The sequence below is a fragment of the Halichoeres trimaculatus genome, unplaced genomic scaffold, assembly GCF_033239565.1.
Source record: "Halichoeres trimaculatus isolate MK-OKI-2021-1 unplaced genomic scaffold, fHalTri1.1 fHalTri1_scaffold_2, whole genome shotgun sequence".
Taxonomy (NCBI): domain Eukaryota; kingdom Metazoa; phylum Chordata; class Actinopteri; order Labriformes; family Labridae; genus Halichoeres; species Halichoeres trimaculatus.
The window spans coordinates 33830445-33844579 of record NW_027437180.1 but is presented as its reverse complement, the minus strand read 5'-3'; the positions used below and the strand labels follow the sequence as shown (position 1 = coordinate 33844579).

Here is a 14135-nt window from a genome sequence, read left to right as displayed (position 1 = left end):
GAATCCCAGATTTGTTTGCATGCATGATTCAAGCATATATTTGTGCATACTTACTGTTAGTGAAAGAGGTTGTTGCTTTTAAGACAATGCAAATGCTCTCACTCTGGAGTGGGGTTAAAAAAAACTACTGTGGATTTATGAACCAAGATAACCTCAGATAAATCAGATTACTCTGTTCAGATGTAAGCACCAACAAAGTATGTTTTTAAAGTTACAACAATTAATCAAGAGTGTAACACAACAGCTGCAAATCATTATCCTCTCTGTTGCTATCAGTAATTGCAATGACTGTTATGATCTCATTGTTCAAACCTCCTGCTGCTCCTACTGTAGCAGAACTGACAGGGCGTGGCGGGACATGCTGATACTTTCTGAGCCACGCATCAGTAAACGCAGCTGAGGGCTCCCGGTTGGCCCATCCATTAAGTGCCAGTTACCTGGGCGGTGGACCATTCATTTGAAGAGGACTTAAAAAAATCAGTGATGCTGAAAAGAAGGTGCCAGCTGTGCCTTGCAATGAGGTGAGGCAGCTCTGCCAGACAGAGAGACTTTAAATAATGACCTCCCTTTACTCTGAGGCATGGTCTAACCCAGCAGCTCAATGAGCACACGACAGAAAGTGAGGAAACTCGAGTCCCACTGGGGACAGGTGGAAACCGGACTATTTAATATCTGTTTGTTTTAGTTTATGACACCAGCTGGGCTCTCTTATCAATAGACTACACTGTCTATTAGTGTACACATCCTCTTAAATCAACAACTATGGTCTGTTCAATTTAAGGTTTATGCAAAGAATATTAGGAGCTACAAGTTAGTTTCGATCCATGACTGCAATAATGTCCTTTAATTTTGATTTCCTTAAGTACTGGGTTTATGCCACCAATTTAATTAACCAAAAGAAGATTTTAAAAAAAACTTTGGTAGTGTCTGAGCAAAATGTTTTGACAGGGGAGACCCAAGAGTAATATACCAGGGGCTTACCACAAAACTCAGAGTTATCCCAACTAACCACCTCAACTTTATCTTCTAATATAAAAGAATCCAAGCAATGTTACATTCTTGCATGTAGCTTTTAACTTCAAGTTAAACTATTTAAATTTGCTAAACTTTTTCACTGAGAAACTAAAAATAAAAGATTTTTGTGCAAATTTATCAAAAGAACACGCTCCACACTGTATTGCAGAGAGATGCTAGAAGCCTGTTGAAACCATGGGCGAAATTATACATGGACATAGTCTCCATGACATCACCTATCTGCCAACCCAACCTTACTTTGATCAAGCTTGTCTGAGAGAAGGAGGTAGAATTGAGGCAAGGTTTGAGCCTTACAGCTAAGAGCTTCAGCGTAGCTTTAGCTATGCAAAACTGGTGATCTTTAAATCTTCTGAGTTGATAAGTTTTATGAAAATTAGTCGGGAAATGAGATATTCAGACTAAAACTAGGCTCTAAATGAGCTCTTTTTGCTTTAAAAATCAGTTTTTTTGAATTGGTGTGTATGTGGTTTGTAGCGTTTCCATCCTCAAGTGGACGCTCAGTGAACTGCAGTTTTGGGCAACGGTTTGGCCAGAGGTTGCAGCTTGGTTGAAACACAATTCAAATGGCTGATTTCAAATATATCTGCCAACCGTACTTAAATATTTCACCGGTTGGACACCCCTTGCTCTGGTCCTGGTCATGCAGCAGATAAAAGTAGTTAGCCCATTGTGTCAGCTACTCCAGTGGGCTTCGCAGGTATTGACTTCTGGGGTTGGGGGTCTATCAAGTTCAGTTCAGGTCTTGAATGATTTATATCTGGTGGCAGAGCTATACATTTAGCATTGCAGCCATAGATTTTAGGGGTGAGTATTGGCAAGAGCCTCTTAATGCGATACAAATCATGATACTTGGGTGACGGTATAATAGTGTCATGATGTATCACAATATCACAATATTGTGACATACTGCAATATTTTACATCAGGCATGGGCAAACTACGGCCCTGGGGCGACATGCGGCCCATTAAACATTTTAATCCGGCCCGCCGAACTTGAAAAAATTTAAATGAATGAACCTTGTTAATGTTTTATTTTCCCTGCAATTCTGATGTTTTCCCACTAGATGGTGCACTGTACATACATTGGCTTTGTTGAGGTGAAGCGTAGGCCTATTACTCCACGTTTGCACTTTACCCTCTGACCCATCAGTCCTTTTGTAAAGATAAACGGACCTAAGAAAAGGAAAGTGGACAAAGAATGTCGAGTGTTCAATAAAGAGTGGACAACTAAACATTTTTGTTACCATTTTGGTTTTAAAACAGAAAAACAAAAAAAGCAAGTCCGTTTTTTCATTTTTTTGATTTTGTTTTGAAACAGAATAACGAAAGAACAAACCATACACGGATTAAAAGTCCCATTATAATTCCATTCTCATATTCTAGTTTTAATTTCAAAGCAAAATCAAAAAAGCGAAAAATAGACTGTTATTTGTTTTCTGATTTTTTATTTGAAAACGAAAAATTGAATAACAAGTCGTGATCCGTTTTCCGATTTTGAATTCTAAAATGGATATGGAATGAACGAATGATACCCTAATAATTACCAAAGCACTCCATCCATCTGCTCCTGGTCCGGCCCCTTTGTCAAATGTTAGAACCCATTGTGGCCCATGAATCAAAAAGTTTGCCCATCCCTGGTCTACATAGTTAACTTAAAAAATAGAGATGAATTGAATTTTTGAATATATTTTGAAATGATATTTACTCCTTGTCGATGCCATCTTCCCCCAGTTGAAGTGTGGAAGTTGTATTTTACTTCTAACTCGGCTAAAATATGAGTTTTTATTTTTACAAAAATATTGATTTTTAGAGTTTAAGTATCGATATCAGTGGTCAAAATATCATGATATATTGCCGTATTGATATTTCCACAGACCTCTTATAGATTGAAAGAATCTATATAACTTGTTTAAGCAAATCGCTAACATGACAGTTGCAGTTGTGAGTCCAAATCACAACATTAGCTGTTTTAAAACTGGGTTTTCTAACCTTTCTGAATATTTATCACTTTATCAAAGTATAATCCTTGATGAGTTTCTCAACTCCCAACTTCTTTACCAGCTAAAAGCAGAGAAGCGGTGGTTTGATTATATAATAACATGGCTAAAGCAGCGTACTCAGTACAATAGGACACACTGACTAAGCCCCTCCAGCCATAAAACATTCCTCAGAGATCAAAAAGACTTTTATATGTGTGGTTACAGTGAGAGGCTGGGGATCATAACTTGCAGTCAGGGGCTTTTCTCCGCCACCAAGCAAGAAATGAAGGGGGAAACACTTTCATGGAAAGTATGCAGCCATGTGAAAGTGTTTAATCTCTAAGCTCCTGCAGGCGCGTGCCTCCAGGAGCATTTTAACATGCCTTTGGGAGCAGGCTGTCAACACAAAGGCGAGTGTGGACACACACAAGCACAGAATCAAAGGAATTGTTCTGTCTGCTGAAATTTCCGTGTTTTTAATCTTCTATCACAACATGAAACAAATTCTGCACCAGGAAATTAAATCTCTGCTGCACAGCTAAGCCTCACATATACAGTTTGTCTCGTCTGTATACATCTTGCCTCTACAAGTCTGCCAACAACTTAGAGTTGAGCCAGGTTTCAGTCTATACTCCCAGGGTCTTTCATTTCGAGGCATTGCAGGCACTTGTTATTTAAGGGGGCATCCCCAGTTCCCTTAGATGACAAAGTGTGAGAAATGTGCTGTGCTTAGGAGAGACAGCTTCTTGGATTCTCATTTTTGCACAGATTAGCATACAAAGCAAAACACTGAAGAAAAGAAAGGAAAACTTCCAATTTAGGTCCTTGAGACAGGAAAATGTAGGTGAGATGATGTCCCAGCTTCAGGATGAATCCGGTTGGATCGTTTGTTTTATAAGATAAATCAGGGACAGGGGAAGTAACCTGTCTGCCAATTCAGAGAAATCCTCAAGAAAATAACATTCAGGGGCGCTTGAGTTAGTGAGCAGTCATACAGTATGAAGACTCTAAACCAGGCCCTGCTTTTTCTTTAAGCCACACATATTCTCTGTAATCAGTCTGTCCAGATATGTGTGTGTGGACAAAAAGAGACTAGGACACTTTGATTATGAGGTAGAGCAGGCAGAGCAGCTGTCACCCTCCTAAAATCATCTCTTCTGCTTCATTAGACGTCAAGTCTGACTCTGTTCTGTCCTCATGTTTGTTTCAGGCGATGGGCGACACGAATCAAAGCATACCGAGGTCTCTTACTTCCTGCATGCGGAGCAGCAAAGCACTTATACAGCAACAAAATCCTCTCCGGGGACAGAGGAGAGGAGTGAAGGCGAAAGGCGAACACAGCGACGCAGCACTTTGATTCCTGCCCCCGATGCTCCCAGACCCAGAAATTGATAGCTGTATGTACAGAGTTCACTGGGGAGCAGGCTAAAATGATATCATGGGGAAGGTTTTGTATACAGACCAAACTGCTTTCAGGAAATTGAAAGAAGACCAGACTAAAAAGAAAAACGGAGAGAAGGGGATGCTGTCTTATCTCTGCTGTGTAAACACTCCTGACGGGAGGAATGGACATGAAGGTGCCAGAACTCACTACCACAAGAGATGCATTCACATTTTGGCTTCCCATTCTGCTAAATAAACATTTAGTCTAAATGGATATGTGGCCCCTGGCCGTAGCTACTGTGAATCTATCATTGGAAAAAAAGATACTTATCTTAGCACTAAAAGGAAGAATGTATATGTTTAATAGATCATTTCTTTGTTGTTTCAATATGTTTTGGGAATAAATCTTATGACTATATATCATATTTGTAAGGAACACACATTTGTAGGATGAGAAGTGAAGCTGAGTACATGGGTTGTGCCCATGAAAATGTGCCAAATCTTCTCTGCCAATGCCAAACAACTTACTCTGCTGTTATCGACTCTGATTGAAGTCTGAAGAAACCGGACATAGACCTACTGGCATTTCAACGGTTTATTTATGAAACTAACAAATACCCTTTGATCAGCTAACTAGGTGGTTTTGGATGTTATTTGATCATTTTTAAAATCCAGAGGTCGAGTGTTAGCAGTTGTAGCTCCAACTCTGTGGAACACACTACTTCTGGCTGTGTGGACTGCGAATAACCTAAAAATCATCAACGCACTTATTCAAAATGCACCTGTTCACCCTGGCCATTGGCAGAGTATAGTCTGTATAGTATAGTCACTTTTGTTGGGGTTTTTACTTTGCATCCAAATTGACCTCCAGCAAGGCGATTATGTTTTGGGGAGAGTTTGTCTGTTTGTTTGTCGTTGAACAACATAACTCAAAAAGCAAAGAACCAATTTTGATTAAATTTTCAGGAAAATTTCGAAGTGGGATAAGAAAGAAGTGATTACATTTTGGAGGTGATCTGGATCCCTGTCTCGATCCTGGATTTTTTTTAGAGATTCTTTATCATTAGCCATGTATACATGGATCTAAATATTCTGCTTGCATTTGGTTTATTTGCTCAAACAGGAAGAATTTAACCTTTGTTTACACCTCATTCCGAAAGAAAAGTGCCAATCCGAATGGACATTTAATCGGTTTCACAGGGGTGGAATATTCCTTTCCCCAAACCGATTGACGTATCATGTATCCACTCAAATAGAAAGTCCTCAGGGTGCGTTCTCTCAGTGCATGCTCAGATATGACGTAAGACACAACTAGAGACGTTCCTCAATTTGTTTACGTTTATTTACGTTTGTTTGCGCATGCCCCGTTGACTATTCTGTTTGATTATAGCGGCACATGTAGACCAGAGATTAAAATATATTCCTTTTCATGTGTACTATTGTTTTCAGAAAAGTCATTCGGAAAGATTCCACTTGGAAAGACGAAAAACTCCTCATATAACCATGGCTTTTGTGAGATAGGGTCTTTTCACCATATGTGTATATTACTCCATCATAAATGGTCGGATTGCTTTGTGAAACAATACAATGTCACCATAATTTCTGACAGATGTAAAAGTACGATCCAGATCCTGGCAATATTCTGGATACTTAGATCCAGAATATAAAATATGTACTCGTTCATCATCATTTTTGACGCTGTTAAGTAACAAATTATCGTACAAACCTGCAACTAACACCAAATTGTAGCAGACAGTCTGCCAAAAAGGAGTATAACATTAAAGTAGGACTAAAGTGTGTTTTTATAAGCACTTTAGTAGGCCTCTGGCTGTTTTAAATGTGCTATATAAAGAAAGCTGAGATTGACTGCATCATATAAAGACTGAGGAAATATAGGTGTTTGCACTGAAATCCTTTAGAGGTAGAGTGATAAATAAATCGAGTTGAACCATGGTACACATCTTTGGAAAATCTATCCTAGACAATTTATATCAATGAAGGTGCAAAAAAGGGAACCGAAGTAATCTTCCTAACCTCTTCATTACTGAATCTCCATGATGTAGCAAGTTAATATATCTGTTATATATCTAACAAATACCTTGGGGAAACTTTTCGGTCTTTCTTAAAAGAGCTAAAATAAGAATGGTTTGTTTGCATGTGTTATCCATTAATTTCATATTTTTAAGTTTAATCTTCTTCTTCTCCTACATTTGTCCCGAAGCCGAGCCTGTGGTTTGATTTGTTCCTGGTCCAACCATCAGTGCATGAGTGTGAGTTTGAAAAGGTCAATGAGTGCAGTGATATTTGACTTTGCTGCTTACAGTTGTGTTGCAATATTTTTGTGGTGTGTTATTTCTCATCTGTGCTCTAAAAACACAGCCAAACACACTGTTTCTGCCTGTCTTAGCAATATACAAATAAAAGCCCAGACCTGTCTCTGTTTTCTAAGCAGACTTTTTTTTGTCTCTCTCGCAGTAACACAAGTTGCCAGACTGGTTTAAAATCCTCCTTTTCCTTGTCTTTAGTGGCCCATCATTTCTACTCTTTAGACCCATCACAAAAGCCTGGGGTCTCAGAGGTCACTCCCTTGACAAATGGAGAAACTCATTGTGAGGAGGAAGAAGGGGAGGAGAATAGAAGAGTGAAAGGACATTTGTAGCTGCCAGACCGGACAGCGACCTCGCCTTTTGGAAAAACCAACGTTTTTCTAGACTGATGTCCACTTGAGGAAACTCAAAGCTGCACCGCACGTTTAGAGACAGCAGGAATGAAAGGCCCACTCAATGCTTGTCCATATATGCTCCATCACTTCAACACACACACAGACACTAACACACACACACACACACACACACACACACACACACACACACACACACACACACACACACACACACACACACACACACACAGCCATATGCTAGCATTCCCCATCATCCCATTGGACGTCAGTTCCCCTCTGAAAAAGAAGTGAGCCCGACACGAGCCTCTGACACTCATACACCCACACACAATCCTCCCAGTGAAAATAGGGGGCCCCAAGGCAGGCAGGTGCTACAGCAGCCCCACTATGAGTGTGTATGTGCTTAAGTGTGTGTGTGTGTGAGTGTCGTGGTGAGGGGCCCGTTTGCCGTCTGTCAGTCTAACATGCTGCTTGCATGATCAGCCAGACTGTGTCTCTCTTCTCCTGGGGTTTCTTGGCTGTGACACTGTGTTCATGCACGAGTGTGTTTGTCCCTGCATGTGTGTTGTTCAAGACCTGCCTGACCAAGAGATCAGTGAGGCCCGGATTATGTATCGTACTAATTGTGTTATCAGGGTCAATGCATGTGGCGGACACACCCACAGCCTCCAGTGGTCTCCTACGCCTGCCTGTGATGCTCCCGTCTCAGCAGGAGGCCCTGGCTGCATATTCTGCTGTGTTTGGTGCCCAGCGGGGCGAAGGATTTAAAGCTGCGCCCGGCAAGATTCTGATCTAAAAATACATTTGTCTAATCAGCCTAAATCACAAACTGAGGCTGAAGATGAGAAACTTTGCCATCTCCACCAGCTGAAGCTGATTGTTTCACCTCATTAAAGCCAAAGGAAATTCAGTGGCAGGGTTGGGTTTCTTTAAACGAGAAATGAAAACTTAAAAAGCAGCAAAAAGAGAGGTTGTGTTCAAAAGCAGGAGATCTTTTGGGGTTCTTTTAGCGAGATGGATCAGCAGGACAAGAAGTGATAAGTTAGCTTTGAGAAATACAACATCGAACATGTCTACCTCTGCCAAAGAGGTTATGTTTTTGGGTGAGTTTGTCTGTTTTTCTGTGAACAAAATAACTCAAAAACTAACAAACAGATCTTGATTAAATTTTCAGGAGATGTTCAAAATGGGATAAGGCAGAAGTGATTATTTTGGAGGTAATCCAGATCACCGTCTGGATCCAGGATATTTTTAGAAGATTCTTTATCATTGTGACATAGGGCCATTTTCGCCATAAATGGTCAGATTGCTTTGCAAAACAACACAAGACAAGGTCACCATCATTTCTGACAGATGTAGAAGTACGATCCAGATCCTGACAATATTCTGGATACTAAGATCCTGAATATGAAATATGTACTGGGTCATCATAATTTTCAACACTGTCAGGTAACAAATTATTGCACAAACCTGCAACTAACACCAAATTGTAGCAGACAGTCTGCTGAAAGGGAGTATAACATTAAAGTAGGACTAAAGTGTTGCGTGACAATCACAATATGCTCAGTGGAGGTCTGCGCTCTCGGAGTGCTTTTTTAGTTATTATAAGCAAAACATTTTCCTTTTGGATTCAATTTCTGATGCAGCTTTCAGTCAGTTTCATTAGTGTGTTACATCACAGTTAAAATGTAAGGGCCATGAAACATGGACATCTGTTGTTTTCACACCTCAAACACTATACATCAGCATTTAAGGAGCACGTCAACTTAAAGGGTATAAATGTGTTTCAGATCATCCAAAATCATCCCATGTTTCATGATCTCCTGGTAGAACAGCTCAGTGAATCAGCTGTTCTGACTAATAAACAGAGATTATGTCACACACCTCAAAAGACAACACTGCTTCACGATGAGCAAAACATGCACATGGAGACAAATACAAGCCACTTCAGCTTGCACTTTACATACCTTATCAAACAGAGACTTCCATTGCTGAGAGAGGAGGAAAGAGGGAGAGAAAAAACAGAGAAGTGGGGGTGAGAGCGAGAGGTGAAGAGGAGGAAACAATCTGAGAAACAGGTGCCTGAGCGGAGAGGCGCACCTGTTTAGAAATGATGAATCTCAGTAAAAGGGACTCTCCTCTTAGCGTGCATTTGCCTTAATTGCAGTCCTGCAATCTCACACTGTTATTATCTGATCATTGTGTCCAGTGAGCCGCAGGAAAAGATAATAAGGCACCAGAGTGTGGATCATTATATCTAAGGGGTCGCTTTATAGTGGCTGGGACATTTAATGGAGCAAGAATGGAGTGTTTTATGCGTGTGAATCATACTAATAATCCTGGAAAAGATGTCCTGTGAGTCTTTAAATCCCTTCTGGCACAACTGTTAAACTCCACTCCAGTATTCAGAGACAGTTATAAAGGCCTAAATAACCACCCTCACATTATGTCATAAAATCTGAGAGAATTTAGAGTAGGTTCAGCTGTGTGCAAATGTGGTAGTAGTAAAAGTAAAACTTGAAGACCCTCTGAATATAAATTTTGACTTACGTCTTCTGGAGCCACGGGCAGGACTTCGGTGCTTTCCAAAACCTCGATTTCCTCGCCCTCTGCGTTCGCCGCCACTGCCGGGGAAGAGTTCACCGGTGTCTCCCGCGTCCCGCTCGTCATCCTGGGGCTGCTCTGCTCCATACACCCGCGGAGGGAAGCAACTCAGGAATGACTCCACATAGTTTTCAATCCCATTTCGCTCACTTTTGTGCGTCAGCCCAGGCGAAAGGTGAGGACGCAGAGCATCATGCTCGCATCTTTTTGCCTTTAAGTTAGTTTTTCAGGTGAAATGATGAGCAGATAGATGAAGAAAGTGTTTCCTCCGGTTAATCCTTGTGCACTTGTTCCCCACACAGACAGCTTGGCAAAAAAGTTGATTTTGCAGTTGTTTAGTCTTATTTCTGGGCTGTGAAATGTCTTTTACGAGCTCGTTAGTCAGCAGAGAAAGAGCTTTGAAGAGCTGGAGAGGAGCCTGGCTGTTTCTCGCCACGAACAGAGGCAGCGGTCCAAGTTTGAGAAGCAGGGGACACACATTGGCAGAGACGCTCTTCTCACTTGGAGAGATGCGACGCAGCAGAGCGCGGGTCCATCTGAAAGAAATAATGACATCATCAAACACTGATAACAACCTGAAACGCAGGACGGAGATGACAAACCGCTGAAGTCTCAAACGGCCGCTCCATCCAAGGGGTAAGTGTTCAGAAACTCGACCTAAACAGCGTCGGAACAGTCACATGGCAGTCCCACAGAGAGAAAGTCCACGCAAGTGCCAAATTTTTTGGTGCGTCATGATACCTGGCACGCGGCTCGCGAGCGCGGGGACAGCCAGCCGTCTGCTCTCTCCGCCGCGTGCCGATGGGAAGCTCCAGGGGAGAGGGAGAAACACACCGACACACAGCGACCACCTCCGCCGGGATGGTTGATTCAGCTCCAGTAGACGCCGGCCGAGACGCCGCTCCAGTCGCATGCGTCTTCACGAACACTGAGCGAGAGGCAAAGAGCAGGAGGGGGCGGAGAGAGTGAGAGGGAGGGGAGGTGAAGGGGAGAGATTTGGCTGGCGGTGAGGAGGGATCACCAGACACTCCCACTCAGGGGGTTTCGAGGAACTCCGGCTCTGAACAGCTGGCTGTCACTGTCCCACCGGCACACAGGCAGGGGGTGGATGGATGCTGATATATTGAAATTGTGGTTATGTTATACAACAGTACTAAATCAAAACTACTTTAATTCATAAACCTTCTAAATATGAGCCCTCTTGTAGTAGCCATATTAAATTTGTAAGGTGTTCAGATCAATTAGGCTGGATCCAAAAAGGTTGTGAAAAATGGAAGGTGTTAATCCAAATTTATTTGCCAGGCTTGATTTATTGAAAAAAAAAAATCATATTTAAAGTAAATTATAAAATAATAAGAGCCCAATCAGACACTGCCACATAATTTTAGATATCAGTGAGTTTTTTTATTCAAACACATAAAGATTTTGTGTTATTTTTATCTCATTAATTAATCTGTAAATATGTTTATGCTAAACACTAGGTTGGACAAATGGTTGCAACACTTCCTTTAGAGAGAGTGACATTTATAAGGAAGGGAAAACAGGAATTATTTGAAAAAATATGGAGATCATTTATCACTTTTGTTAAAAATGTAGATATGTCAGATATTAAAGAAGGTGAATGAGTTTCCTCAAATTATACTTGGTGACAGAAACTTTTAAAGTTAACTCTAAAAACTTTCAAATGTTTGAATTTATTCTGTTGTTTTCTGGCAATTTCTTTTTTTATTTCATATGGAAAGTTATATATGGCATTTAGTCTGAGAATTAGTTGGTTGAATGTTTTGGTGCCTTTTTTATTGTGGCACTTTTGTCTATATTGTGATATAAAAACATGTAAACTTTATAAATATACTGTTGAAATTAGACTAAGACCATTAGACTAAGAAAAATTCCTCATAATGTATAAACTACTTGCCAAAAAATCTGATTCTGGCATTATTAAAAGTTTCTCAGTTTGAAAAGTTGGATATAGAGTTAAAAGATTGTGTTTTGAGTTTTTTTTGAGTGTGTTTTCACTCCCTGTAAAAGCAGCAGACTATGCCCACTTGAGGTCAACTCGCTTACTTGTTCCGTCGTTAAAAAACCCAAACAAGCAGCTTCATACGTGGGCAGTATGATGTGGTAAAAAAAAAGTTACAGCTCAGAATAAGACAGCAAATGAATCTCGACTTTAGACTGACACAGGTCTACAGGTCAAAGATTGATGAAGAGGTACGTTACCAAGTGCAAGAATTCATATGCGTAGTTGCTGTGTTAAAATGAAAAATCAATACAGTATTCCTCCTGTGAGTAAGACTGTGGGACCCAGGAGTGGATTAAAACATGCTGTTTTTTCATGCAAGAACCCAGAAGCAACGCGCTGCTGGAGCCGAGTGCTCAGATCAATCATAACACCATTTGAGGATGTGCATATTTTCCAACTCTGAGCGAGTGCATCGAATATGTGATTCACATCTTTGTCCTGCAGTTCAAAATTAACATGCAGCCAGAGGTCAAACTTGTCACAATTCGATACATCTCAATACATTCTTTAAATCCAGTCACTCTCTTTATGTGCACACTGTCAGAAGAGGTCATAAGTATGTTTTGCTCAAATCATTTCCAGTTAAGGTAAAACCTTGATGTATTCTGAGTCTGAGAGGGTAGTTAATCTTACTAACTACCAAGAAGTTCCACTTGTAATATAGTTTTTCTGTTAAGCCTCCATACTTTTCCCTTTATGGAGTCAGTTATGATTCCTTTTTCTCTCTTCCTTGTCCGTTTCCTATAATTTTTTCATCTCTTTTTCATCATTGTTGCATTTAGAGTGGGTCATTACTTTGTATGGTTCATTTGTTGGTCATGGACACCAAACTGGTTTTGTTTTCAGTGATATTTTTACTATTTTTGCTCCTGTGTTTGTCTGGAGATCCTACATGTAACCATGGCTGCATTGTTTACATGTGAAATCAGCTGCTAGCAGCCTGTAGCATGTCAATGCTAACTGGTGCAAGGCCTGATGTTTCCCTACAAGGTGAGGAGAAGGAGGTGAGGGCGACATGCTGGTACTGAGGTGAGGGCTAAGAAGTGACGAAATCAACCTTTCCTTCTATCCATCGTTATTGGGAACGTAAGACCTGTCTCCAATAAGATGGACAAGCTAGCCATGCTAACCCAGCAACAGAGGGAATACCATCATGGTATTCACAGACATGGCCAACAGAGTTAACACCAGACACCAATGCCACATTGGAAGAACTTCACCTGCTGGGAACAGACAGGATACAGGAGACAGAACGGACTGTCATCATCTATTTTCCTATGAACCTTTTTGCACTACATACTGTCTTACTTTTGTTTCCTTAATTGCTGCTCCCCTTGGGGATAAATAAAGTATTTTCTATTCTATATCATCCAGGATAGTCTTGTTTCCCTCATATGCCAGGGAGTTGTGTGCACATGGGAAAGATGTCTCAAAGTTAAACTAAAAATCACGATAGGTTGGTTGTTCTTAGTTAACCCCAAGCTGATAAAGTTTTTTACAGAAGTTGCTGCAGGTTGATCTCTGAGGCCTTCTTTAAAAATCCCCCAGGCAGCTCTGTGTGCTTCAAGACAATCAGTTCATCATCACTGTGTCTGAGTGTTGGGGAGTGTCTTCTGTGTGTGTTGACAGACCCCAGACTTTCAGCACTCACACTGCTTGTATATGTTATAATTTCCTCGATGATGTCTTGTTTGAACAAGTCCGACTGTAATTTATGCTGCCACTATCTTCTTAACTCAGTCTGTCTGTGATTCCTCCCTATGCAGCCTGTCAATATGACCCATATTTCTTACTTCATGCACATTTAATCACATCCTGTGTCGTAAATACCAATTAATCATATAGCCTACTTCAAACAACATGCATTAACTCTGAAATTGCCTCCTTAAGGCTTGAAACGGAGGGAGTGTCCACAGCTGTAAATTCCAGGTTGTTTCATGGAGTCTAAACTGTCCCCTACAGGTCTGCTGCTACAATCACACAAATGATGGGGCCCATCTCAGACAACCACCCACCTATTACACAAAGAGACTTCAAACAACGCTAATAGATGGGTGGAAGCTGTATAAAAGGAGGAACTATGTGATGGCGTTGGTGTGGTCTGCAGTGTGGAGGTTGATCAGTATCCACAGTGAAAATCCCCCTGGTGCAGAATGATAGCATTGCCATGGAAACAATACGGCCAGTTGGTATTTTTAACCCTTGGGGTCTTTTCCTGACTCCTACGCAGCAGTGCTGGGTTAAAGTTGAAGTCTATACTGTTGGCAAGAAAAGGACCCAGGAGCCAGAGATTAGTAAACCTTGGCTAAGTATCATTCTGCACCAGTCTAATTGAATTCTGTTGACTTATTAATGCTTACACAAACACTCGCCTACCTCTCACAGTTAGCCACTTTTTACCTCACACATACTGTACGTCTTTTTAA

General features: G+C 40.9%; 1 protein-coding gene across 3 annotated transcripts in view; it reads right to left on the bottom strand.

Annotated features, from left to right (window-relative positions):
- rhbdl3 (rhomboid, veinlet-like 3 (Drosophila)) overlaps positions 1–10628 on the bottom strand; it is an 85053-nt gene extending 74425 nt beyond the window's left edge. Inside the window, exons 1-3 of one of the 3 annotated variants that reach the window (XM_074697127.1) lie at positions 10425–10628; positions 9630–10219; positions 9047–9070 (exon numbers count right to left, since the gene is read on the bottom strand). In XM_074697127.1, the coding sequence (XP_074553228.1) occupies positions 9047–9070; positions 9630–9770 (165 nt within the window). In that variant the 5' untranslated portion in view covers positions 9771–10219; positions 10425–10628. Of the gene's footprint in view, positions 1–9046; positions 9071–9629 lie in introns of all 3 variants that reach the window. The other 2 variants (XM_074697144.1, XM_074697135.1) reach the window with 2 other exon arrangements.
- Positions 10629–14135: the final 3507 nt, after the last annotated feature.